General features: G+C 41.0%; 2 protein-coding genes across 9 annotated transcripts in view; one reads left to right on the top strand and one right to left on the bottom strand.

Moving 5' to 3' along the window:
* Positions 1–6,041, bottom strand: part of myo9aa (myosin IXAa) — a 220,808-nt gene extending 214,767 nt beyond the window's left edge. For all 8 annotated transcript variants that reach the window (XM_062032142.1, XM_062032150.1, XM_062032189.1 and 5 more), the window contains exon 1: positions 5,791–6,041. The gene's annotated coding sequence lies outside the window, so the exon portion shown is untranslated. The remainder of the gene's footprint in view (positions 1–5,790) is intronic.
* Positions 6,042–6,237: 196 nt separating this feature from the next.
* senp8 (SUMO peptidase family member, NEDD8 specific) lies at positions 6,238–10,082 on the top strand. Its single transcript, XM_062069174.1, has 2 exons — positions 6,238–6,344; positions 8,306–10,082. Exon 2 carries the CDS (start codon positions 8,333–8,335, stop codon positions 8,984–8,986), a length of 654 nt encoding a protein of 217 aa, XP_061925158.1. The 5' UTR covers positions 6,238–6,344; positions 8,306–8,332; the 3' UTR covers positions 8,987–10,082.
* The last annotated feature ends 2,185 nt before the right edge of the window (positions 10,083–12,267 follow it).

The following is a 12,267-nucleotide window of genomic DNA, read 5'->3' as shown; positions in this document are numbered from 1 at the left end:
TTATGTAATACCATTACATCAATGGTTCATTTGGTCTCAATAATCTGAAATAATGGCAATAATATTGTTTATCTGCAAAAATTTGGAGGTTCATTATATCTTCATGTAAATGTGTTATCGGTCCAGGCCTAGTTATCCCCATATTCTGGATTAATTAGAAAGGACAATTTCAACAGATACAAAATTGCCGAGAACAAAACAAAGCACCTTCTTCTTTGCATCTCAGTCCAGCTACTGTTAAGTTGAGTTAATGAGGGAAAATGCAAAACGCTGGGAAGTTGAGCCTCTGAGGCCAAAGCCTCGTTCATATAATGACCTACTAAAGAAAGGGGGGCTTTGTTCGGTGCAACACAAGCAGGTTCCTCTTTAATTACTTCATGTGCATGCCAAAATAGTTCATCACACAATCTCTTCATGCGACCGCTACTCATTTCAGGACATCCCCGTCATGTGAGCAAGCAGCACGTGACTCCTGCCTTTTGAATACAAACTTTCATTTGAACGCCTCTCGGGTTGTCAATAGCTCAGTACAGAGGGAGGTATGTAGCGGTGCAAAGCACGTGTCCACGTGCAGAAGGTTACTATGGAGATTGTTAAAAGAACAAATTACATGCCACAGGAGTCAATGCACTTGTGGGAATGTATGTATTTAAAGAAGAATTTGGCCGCAGGCATGAGTCTTAACTCTCTCAGTCTAACTAAATAATTGAAGAGTAATAAAAAATCCTTGCTTGACAGAATCTGATGTCTGTGTTTTTGAAACATTATCTGTATGAATAAAATTGAAAATGACTGACTGGCACCAGTTCTACTCTTATGAAAGACCATAATTTAGTCAAATAGTTTCAAATACATTGTTATAAAGTGACAAAACATCGAAAACATGTGTGTCAGAATGAATGTAGCAAAGTTTGACATAATTCAGCACTCAGAACAAAGTGCTCACTGGCGCCTTAACCACACTGAGATATTGTATTAGCAAAGTCTCTCAGAAAAGCTTCTTTTTAATCTCACTTTATTGGAATTGTGCAGATAAGAAGGCAAAAAATTGTACATGCGAATCTGGCCAGACTAGTGCTGTATGCATTTTAATTGATAATGTGATGAGCAGGTTTTATTTTGCATCCAAGAAACGCACTACACATCTTAGCAACACACCAGGCTACAAAAAAAATCAACTATTAGATTGTTTGCCTTGAGATCATAGCTGTGCATGTCTACCTGCTCAGTGGCCTTGTGGTTAGAATGTCCGCCCTGAGATTGGTAGGTTGTGAGTTCAAACCCAGGCCGAGTCATACCAAAGACTATAAAAATGGGGCCCATTACCTCCCTGCTTGGCACTTAGCATCAAGGGTTGGAATTGGGGGTTAAATCGCCAAATGATTCCCGGCCGCGGCCACCGCTGCTGCTCACTACTCCCCTGTGGAGATGGGTCAAATGCAGAGGATGATTTCACCGCACCTAGTGTGTGTGTGACAATCATTGTCACTTTAACTTTAACTTTAAATCAGGTCTTCTGAAATAGTGGGGCGGGCCCCCCCGGGGAGGGCGCCGTGCAATGCCATGGGGGTATTGCACGGCGCAGCAAACATACAGGGCATGTTTGCTGCGTATGACCTGCAGCAAACTTGCATTATCAGTATCATGCTTCAAACTCTGTTTCGAAAAGCTGTGCACTACAAAAAGTGCTCGTTGTAGTCATTAATCCTGACTTCCTCATTTTGATTTATGACAAAAAAAATCTGCACATAATCTCTTGTTTTGTACGTTAAAGTGGTTTATCTAATGTGCTCCTGATTTAATGTCAATTTGAATGTTTTATTTTTTATTAAGTTTATTTTATTTAATTTTTGGTATTAAATGGTTCAAATCGGTCAAAAAATGTTGAAGATTTTTTATTTTAATTTCATGCAAACTATCCATCCATCCATTTTCTACCGCTTGTCCCTTTTGGGGTCGCGGGGGGGAATGGATTTTAAATATTTTCTGTTACAGACTGAAAAACAATGTTAATAAAGTTATTTGTTAGTAAATAAAACCATTATTTTATTTTATGTTTTTCTTTAATGTTAATAAGAATAGAAGGTTATGCAGAGGTGTACTTATAACAATTTTACAGACAATGATACTATTTATGGTCGCAGCACAGCAGGGGTGTGTGAAATGTTTTCTTCTTCCTAGTGGGGGCGTTGCATAATTAAAATAATTGAGACGCAAATAGGCTCCAGCGACCCCAAAAGGGACAAGCGGTAGAAAATGGATGGATGGATGGATGATCTAAATAGAAATACAGAAATAGACAGATTTAAAACTCATTCAGAAAGAGCTGCTGTTGTATATGGACATACAATGAGATACGCTCCAGCACCACCCGTGACCCCAAGAGGGACAACCGGTAAAAAATGGATGGATGTATACATCTAGTAAATGATAAAATGGTCAGTTTGTCTTCCGAACACACTCCATAATCACATGACCCTATGGCGTCCAAAGAACAAGTTTCAAGATGTGATCTTCCAAGTGAAGTGCTGCTGGTATCACTGACTCGAAGACACAACCTGATGTGATAAACTGAGGCCAGTCTTTACAAATAGCAGACAGAGATCCTACTGGGTGTCGGATGTCAACAGGGACCAGTTGCTGGAGTCTCCGCCTGAGTTGCCTCTCGTGCTACAGCAGCTGGGTCTTCTCAGACCTCACATTCCAGCAGGACGGGCCCACTTTACTCTCATCACCTGTGCACAGCCGAAGGGCGGGACGGGCTTTTCGGGGGGAACCACAGTGCGGAATCAAAGGGTACAGTCACACTTGTAGTCTGGTCTAGACCAAAGGTAATGTGCACTTGAGCTAGTTCACACTTATATTTTTGTCACCATAACAAATTATTCACATGTAAGCATATCAATTGTAGGGATTGTTGTATTACAGTTTCAATGTTCAATTATCGTAAAGTCGTGATTGATTACCACACTTTAAAAAACTCTCGGTGATACTGCTCGTTTTCTAGTAGCTAGCGCACTAATCGCTAGCTCGCTTAAATGCTAACGAACACAAGACACGTTAAAGTTTTCCCTTTTACAAACATGCGATTTACCTTTCAAACTAAGAAACACTCTAAAGCCTTTACAAATTAAAAAAGATAAATTGGTTAACACTAAAAATAAAAAGCCAGAACGTTTAATGTTTCTTCTGTCAAGGAAAGTATATTGTGTGTGTTTTCATTTCTACTTTTTTTCAATAAAACCTGGTAAAAAAAAAATTCAGTGTGTGTATTTGTACGTTTTTCAGCACATTCAACAAAACTGTGATAATTTAGGTCACAATAGCCGTGATATAACATTTTTCTATTAATACATCCCTAATCCATTAGACTGCGTATATAAAGTCACACAACGTGATGTTTTCTGGGTCACATACGATCGTAGGGCTTCTTTTCACGGTGGCATTTCTAGCAGCTGAGATGTATCAAAGATATGACATTTGCATAAAGACACCAAAAAGGTTTTCCAGGGACACGGTGCAATAGGAGACAATGGTTCGGACGAACTTTAGCGAACGACACAAATCCTTTATTAAAAATAATCAGGTATATTTAACTACTATATTTACTTATCCAGTCTTAGTTTTTAGTGATTTTTCTCTCAGTTAGATTTTGCTAACCATCAACTTGTTTTGCTAGCCTTTTGTAATATCATAGCCAGTGTTTAGTCCTTCGGTGCAGTCTGGGTTCACACTTGCCTCATTCAGGAGAGTCCACGTGCAGACGGACCGAGACCCATCTCTCAGGGTGCGTTCACACTTGCCATGTTCGGTTTGGTTAAAAAGGACTCTAGTATGTTTGCTCTGCTAGAACGTTTTGTTTAATTAAGTGTGAAATGCAGTCCAGGACTAAAAGTACTGATTCTGACTCATTCTTCATTTAAACGAGAATATATCAACATCCTAACAGTCGGCATCCCATTGGGAGCAGACATTGTACAGTAAGTGATGTTCTATTATGTTTGTTGGCTCTCGTGATGTCTGCAGTGAGCAGTAATCATTGATTTTGTTGACGGAAAAAGCGAACGTTGTGATGCATTTGTGAAATTAATTTGCCGCCATATGCTTGAAATAATTGTTCTCCGAGTCGGGGAAGAGATCTTGCACCATGTGGAGGAGTTCAAGTACATTGGTGTCTTGTTCACGAGTGAGGGAAGAGTGGACCGTGAGATCGGTGCGGCGTCTTCAGTAATGCGAACGCTGTATCGATCCGTTGTGGTGAAGAAGGAGCTGAGCCGGAAGGCAAAGCTCTCAATTTACCGGTCGATCTACGTTCCCATCCTCACCTATGGTCATGAGCTTTGGGTTATGACCGAAAGGACAAGATCACGGGTACCAGCGGCCAAAATGAGTTTCCTCCGCCGGGTGGCGGGGCTCTTTCCTTAGAGATAGGGTGAGAAGCTCTGCCATCCAGGAGGAGCTCAAAGTAAAGCCGCTGCTCCTCCACATCGAAAGAAGCCAGATGAGGTGGTTCGGGCATCTGGTCAGGATGCCACCCGAACGCCTTCCTAGGGAGGTGTTTCGGGCACGTCCGACCGGTAGGAGGCCTCGGGGAAGACCCAGGACACGTTGGGAAGACTATGTCTCCCGGCTGGCCTGGGAACGCCTCTGGTTTCCCCGGAGGAGCTGGACAAAGTGGCTGGGGATAGAGAAGTCAGGGCTTCTCTGCTTAGGCTGCAGCCCCCGCGACCCGACCTCAGATAAGCGGAAGAAAATGGATGGATGGATGGATGCTTGAAATAATCAAAATACGTAAATATAACATAGTATTATGGTTGTTACTACATTACATATATACTTGTAGCGTGTATATAAAACCTTGATGGAGGTGTTTGGATGTGTTTTAAGCACTTTATAGGAAGAATAGAGCCAATCCTATAGGCTCCATTGTAAGCAGACTTTTGCTCACATGTATTTACTAGTTAAAATGCGTTAAAAAACATATGCTCTTGTCTTAACATTAGGATTGTGAATACTAGGCAAAATTAAAAAATATAAAAGTGCAGTTCCCCTTTAACAAGTCTGTATCAAATGACCACACAAGGGTAGGACGCGAACGTAGTGATGGGTTGTTTGAGGCACCACTGAAAACACCCTCTGTAGATCTGTCCCAGACATTTGGAGATAAAAAAAAATCCCGAACTCTACAGCTTTTTCACAATCAGTGGCCTTGTGGCTAGACTGTCCGCCCTGAGATCGGCAGGCCGAGTCATGCCAAAGACTGTAAAAGTGGGACCCATTACCTCCCTGCTTGGCACTCAGCATCAAGGGTTGGAATTGGGGGATAAATCACCAAAAATGACTCCCGACCGCGGCCGCCACTGCTGCTGCTGCTCACTGCTCCCCTCACCTCCCAGTGGGTGGAGCAAGGGGATGGGTCAAATGCAGAGGGTAATTTCACCACACCTAGAGTGGTACTTAATCTTAACTTAACAAATGCTGCACAACCACAGACACTATGTTGCCTTCCCTCACTTTTACTCAATATTATATTTGCAATATTTACCAAATAAATGCTGCCAAAAGCCCACATTTACCAGGTAGGTTCAGTATCACCCACCTCACCTTACTGGGTTGTAAAAGGAAAACCATCGCTGTGTGTGTGCGTGTATTAAATCACGAAGCCCACACACACGCACAAACACACTCACATCCAACTTTCCTGCAATGTTCTGCACAAACTTAGAAAGCAATGTATTCTCCATAAAGTAGTAGTCGTGCCCCCCATTCTCAGTACACAATTTCTCTTACCGCCAAAAGAAGAAAGTCAATCACACCAACTTGAAGATCGAATCTTCTTCTCGCTCCCACTCCTCCGTCAAGCTAAACTTTTTTACCTAATTCCCAGCATTTCCACGCACGTCCGAAATAACTCCCCCCGCAGTTCGAATCCGCGCCGGGGAGTTAGCCGTTCGGTATCCGACCGTGTCAGCTGTTTTGCTGGGATTGAGAGGAGTCTCGGCACCGCTCGCAAGTCTACCTTCCGACGAGCTAATCAGCGCGGCCCCGCTCGGAAGCGCGCTCACGCCACCGAGCGACATAACAAGAAGTCGGCACCAGACATGCATCGTATGTTAATTTATTATTTTTTAACACATAGTATCTCTGCGTTTATATATTACTCATATTATAAGTCTGTGTTATACAAAATACATTTATTTTAAACTTTCACAGATTTTTACGTCACGGCTCCGCCCACTGTCGCAAAATGTGAATGTTTACACGAGGTGGTTTACGGCAGTCGTTGCCAGGCTAAACGATGCTACAGCTTTGTGGTCAACTTGAGTTAAATGTCTCTTTTTCAGGTATGAGGAACACATTAACTGCCCTTTTTTTAGTTTAAAAGAGCACGCTTAGGGTAATGTGGTACAAGTTGCCCTTTTACGCTTCTTGTGAGGCTAAGAAATACGGCTAGTTAGCTCATGCTAACCTTTTAGTTGACGATGCAGAGTGCTGTGTCATTACAGTACACATAATTCTGTTTATTTAGTCATATTTCTATGTATTTTATTAGTAGTTGAATGTTGGAGTTTTAATATGATTTTATGGCAAAATAATCTGTGATGAGGTGGCGACTTGTCCAGGGTGTACCCCGACTTCCGCCCGAATGCAGCTGAGATAGGCACTAGCACCCCCGCGACCCCAAAATAAATGATGGATTGATATATATTTGCACTGGCTATTAAAAAGGTTTCAATGAATTGATTTAAGTGGACCCCTGACTTAAACAAGTTGACAAACTTATTCGGGTGTTACCATTTAGTGGTCAATTGTACGGAATATGTACTGTACTGTGCAATCTGCTAATAAAAGTCTCAATCAGTCAACATGACAATTAGAATCAAACAAACTTTAATGAGCCACAAGGGAAATTGTTCCACACAGTAGCTCAGTTACTAAGGATGGAAAGGATAATGCACACAAGGTCACAAAAAAGAGGGCGAAAACAAAATGTATAAAATAGCCCAAAAAGTGTACCATAGTAGCAATATAAATATAACACTTATGTAATATTTACATATTATATATACAGTATATAATATATTTAACAAATACCAATTACCATATACAACATTACAGTATATGTAACAGCTGCAACATAAAAAGAGAGTAGATCCAGCAGAAATTGATAATATTTATGCTATAAAGAAGTTGTCATAAATGACTAATACATTTAATTTCCAAACAGTTGTTGATTAGCTTTTATGAATTGTAAGTATCAAAATATATTCTGGGAAATAATTATTATAAATAGACATGGGTAAAGGGTCGGATTAATGGCTAATACATTAATTTGTAAACAGTTGCTGATGAGCTTTTATGCATTTTAAGTGTCAAAAAATGTATGCCGGGAAATCCATCCATCCATCCATTTTCTACCGCTTGTCCCTTTTTGGGGTCGCGGGGGGTGCTGGAGCCTATCTCAGCTGCATTCAGGCGGAAGGCGGGGTACACCCTGGACAAGTCGCCACCTCATCGCAGGGCCAACACAGATAGACAGACAACATTCACACTCACATTCACACATTATCATTAAAAGACATGGAGAAGGAGTAGAATTAAATAAGATGTACTTCTTTCTTCTCCTTTTCAGACAAATTGTGCAAATGTATCCATGTGAGACTCCTTAATAGGGCTGCACATCACTTTGACTTCTGATATTCTTTTTTGTGAAGGCCAGAAAGCAAGGCATTACAATATTTTAAATGACTGGAAATAAAAACATGCGTATTGGCCTGAGAGAGAAACGGTCTGTCTCTGGCCCGACGATAACCTATTTTTGTAATAGTTTTGATATGTGAGGTAAAAGTTAACGTTAAAGTTAAAGTACCAATGATTGTCACACACACACTAGGTGTGGTGAAATTTGTCCTCTGCATTTGACCCATCCCCTTGTTCACCCCCTGGGAGGTGAGGGGAGCAGTGGGGAGCAGTGGGCAGCAGCGGTGCCGCGCCCGGGAATAATTTTTGGTGATTTTTTCCCCCAATTCCAACCCTTGATGCTGAGTGCCAAGCAGGGAGGTAATGGGTCCCATTTTTATAGTCTTTGGTATGACTCGGCCGGGTTTTGAACTCACAACCTACCGATCTCAGGGTGGACACTCTAACCACTAGGCCTCTGAGTAAAAGTCAGCTCATAGTCTAAAATCACACCCAGGTTTTTTTATCGACAGTGTTAGATTAAAATCTTGATTCGATGTCTATTAATCGTGCAGCCCTACTCCTTTATTTCTGAAAACAAATCAACCATACCATGTTTTTTTAGGCTGACATTTTGTAAGCGTGCTGAAGGATGGATCCCGTTGTGCTGAGCTACCATGACAGCTTGCTTCGGCGCTCCGACGTGTCCTTGCTGGAGGGACCCCACTGGCTCAATGACCAAATTATCGGCTTTGCCTTTGAGTACTTTGCCAGCGAGCGCTTTCGAATCCTGGGGGAGAGCGTCGTCTTCATCAGCCCGGAGGTCACCCAGTTTATCAAGTGCGCTTCCAGCCAGGAGGAGTCAGCCGTGTTCCTTCAGCCTCTGGATCTGGCCTCCCGTCGCTGGGTCTTCCTGGCTGTGAATAACAACTGCAACCAGACTGCTGGGGGGACTCACTGGAGCCTGCTGGTGTATCACCAGAGCTCCAACCAATTTTCTCACTATGACTCTCAAGATCACTGCAACTCTGCGCACGCGCGGCGCATTGCCAGCAAGCTGGAAACCATGTTAGGCGCGGGAAGAAAAGCTCCGTTTGTGGAGGAGCCCAGCCCGACGCAACAGAACTGCTACGACTGCGGCATGTATGTCATCTGTATAGCCGAGGTTTTGTGTGAGAAGGCCCAGCTGGAGGGCTCCGCACACCTGCCCGTGCAGACCCTCACCCCAGCCTTGATCACCCAGAAGAGGGCGGAATGGTGCCTGTTGATCCAGAGTCTCGCTCAGAGCAACCTACGCTGCACTTAAGCCATCAAAACACTCCCAAAGTATAATAAAACTATTTCAATTACGGAGAAAGTGAATGTATTTTGACTTGCGCCGTCATGTTTATCTCGAATGTAAGCGCTGCAAGACATACAGTATGTAAACGAGAACACCAGCTTGCCCATAAAAGGAACTTGCTCCCTCGTGCATCTTTAGTCAAGATGGAGGAGACGTCATTCGTCATTTTCAGAAGTGTTTATGCACATTATTGCTCAGGGTTATTTTTAAATGAAGACTTGACAGCACGTGAATCATAACGCTGGCTTCTCACGTTTGCTCTTGGTTGTAATCCCAGACATAGACAAAAGTATCCAACCATACTTTTTAATAGTTATTAGTGTTGTGGTGAAAGTTCCGTCAAAATAAGCAGACTGGCATTGGAACCATGCATAATTGGTTCTGTGACGGAGCTCTTAACTCAAAACACTTGTGTCCCAAATCAACGTCTTAATTTAATTGGTGCTTGGCCCCCCAAAACAGCACAATTTTAAAAACAAACTTTGATGTATAAACAATGCAATAGAATGTACCACAACAAAACTACAGTCATTTTCTGAAGTAATGTAATAATAAAGTACAGCATTTACTTTGGAAGAGCGGACTTCTTCAGTATCTCCTTCCAGCTGCTCCTCTGTCAAACACACCATCAGCAGCCTTTCCATATTTTTATGAATAAATGTCCGCCATTTGATATTATTTTAACATTCTTGGCTGTCGTTGGAATCATTCTGCTTCAGCAGGGTGCAGACTCGCAGTGATACGCGGCAATGGCTTGCGCTCAATCAAGTTTTTGATGATTTCTTTCTTGAATGTCATCCACTTTTCTCAGCACTGTCCCTCACGTCCACATTTTCCTTCTCATAGTTGAAAAAACAATGATGTTGATATTAAGCCGTAAGGTAATGCTAGCGAGTAAAACCAAATGTTTTGGGCGGATCTTGCTGGGTTCACTGTGTCATTTGTTACGCCAAATAATGGCGTTGATGCTCGTAACTCACATTTTTAAATTGTACTTTAAAGCTGAGATATGGCTCTTATTTCAAAACACTTAAGTTGAGGTAACGCTGTATTTTATTTATCTCAATAAACCCTTATATCAGCCTTCGAATTGTTACTTTTGTCACCTTACTTTATATTTTACTGACAGGATTTACTGCCTGGGTAGAGTGTAATAATTTAATGTGAATATGACAGTTTATCTCCTACATGCAAACTAAGGAGCGTCATCATAATGGCAGTAAATAAAAGTTATTGCACGTGCACACACATTGTGGCTCAAATGACAGTAATTGGCTCATAAGGTTTATTCTTGATGCAAGACACCTTTTAACTGATTATGAAGCTGAGTATGCAAACGATATGCCTGTTTTATTTTTACACTTGTATGATAGTACATAAATTTAAAGCCTGGTGGGAAAGTCAGTACTCAGCTGTTGCTCTTCACTTATTTATCTGTTGTTTGGATACTTTATATTAGTTTTTACTAGAAATGTGGGTATTGATCCAATACCAAGTAGTTACAGGGGCAGTATTGGCCGTACCGATGCTCATACTTCAAATGTCCTATACAGTTAAATGATTTTTTAAAAATTTATCACAATTATAATCAGACAAAAACACAGGAAGGCGGTGTTACAAAATCAATTAAATATTAAGATCATTTCCAATTATTTACTTGGATTTTAATCCTTTTGTTTTGTTTTTTTACCTTAAAGCCCTACTGTATTCAGGGACTTATTTCCTGAGTTTGTAAACAAAAACGACAAAATGTTTTTTTGATGATAAAAAAAATGTCGATCTAACCACTATTGACTATATATATTATACTTGGTATCGTTACTGTGGATATCTGTATCGATCCACCAACATTTGTTTACATTCAAGTGCTCTAGCTTGCAGTTAGCGGTTACCGTAATCTACTATGACAGTGGTTCTCAAACTTTTTTCATAAAGTACCACCCCATGAAACACTTGGCTCTCCAAGTACAGTAGCGCTATAACAACCAACAATAAAATAAACGAGCAGAGTAGGCCTAAGTCAGGGGTTGGCAACCAAAAACGTTAAAAGAGCCATATTGGACCAAAAATACAAAAATAAAATCTGTCTGGAGCCGCAAAAAATGAAAAGCCGTATATAAGTGTTATAATGAAGGCAACACATGACGTTAGCGTCTATATTAGCTATAATAGCCTACTATCAACATGACTATGTGTCGCAGGCTGAAGCAAATCTTCGTTGACAGAAATTTTGAAATGTAATATTTATTCTACATATTTTTACAACATTAGAAACCATTAGTAAATCAGAGGCTACTCAGAAGGTGATATAACGCCTGGAAATTACTGGCTTTTAATGGCCAAAGGTATAGATGTGTGTGTCCAAGGTAAAGGAAACGGCAGATTTATTACAATCTTTGGCAAGCTAGAAAATGTTTGCTGTGGTCTGGAACAACATGGCACACAAAGAACTATCGTAAATGCAGCCAATATTACATACAGGTAATGTGTCATGAGACATGCAAAACCTAATTATATACAAAGAGGGTAAAGGTAAAGGATATTAAATGAGCTCAAATATACCTACAAATGAGGCATAATGATGCAATATGTACATACAGCTAGCCTAAATAGCATGTTAGCATCGATTAGCTTGCAGTCATGCACTGACCAAATATGCCTGATTAGCACGCCAACAAGTCAATAACATCAACAAAGCGCACCTTTGTGCATACACGCACAGCATAAAACTTTTGGTGGACAAAATGAGACAAAGAAGGAGTGGAAGATTTTACATGTAAACAAACTGTTGTGTCACAGTCCACACTATGGTGAGTTGAAGAACCGCCGACATTATTAGGACAAAACAAAGTGAACCATACACACAAACATATTAAACACTGGGCTTTCTAACAATTGGGAAGGTTTGTGGCATAGTTGTCCTCAAACAAAAAACATACTAAAACAAAAAAAAATATTTTCCCCCCCATCTTTTTCCATTTTCAATCCTTTTTTAAAAATGCTCTAGGGAGCCACTAGGGCGGCACTAAAGAGCCGCATGCGGCTCGAGAGCTGCGGGTTGCTGACCCCCGACCTAAGTATTCATTGAAAATAAAGCAGTTTTATTAAACAAGTATATTTAATATTGTTGGCCACTGTAACAGTTTGAACAGTAACACTGTGTTTGAATAAAGGCAAATAAAACACTAATCGCTTAATTAAAAGATTCTGTGGCATACAACTAGATGGAGCCTGCGGTACCACAG

This window comes from Entelurus aequoreus, linkage group LG02 (genome assembly GCF_033978785.1).
Source record: "Entelurus aequoreus isolate RoL-2023_Sb linkage group LG02, RoL_Eaeq_v1.1, whole genome shotgun sequence".
In the NCBI taxonomy this organism is placed as follows: Eukaryota; Metazoa; Chordata; class Actinopteri; order Syngnathiformes; family Syngnathidae; genus Entelurus; species Entelurus aequoreus.
This window is presented reverse-complemented; position numbering and strand designations above follow the sequence as displayed.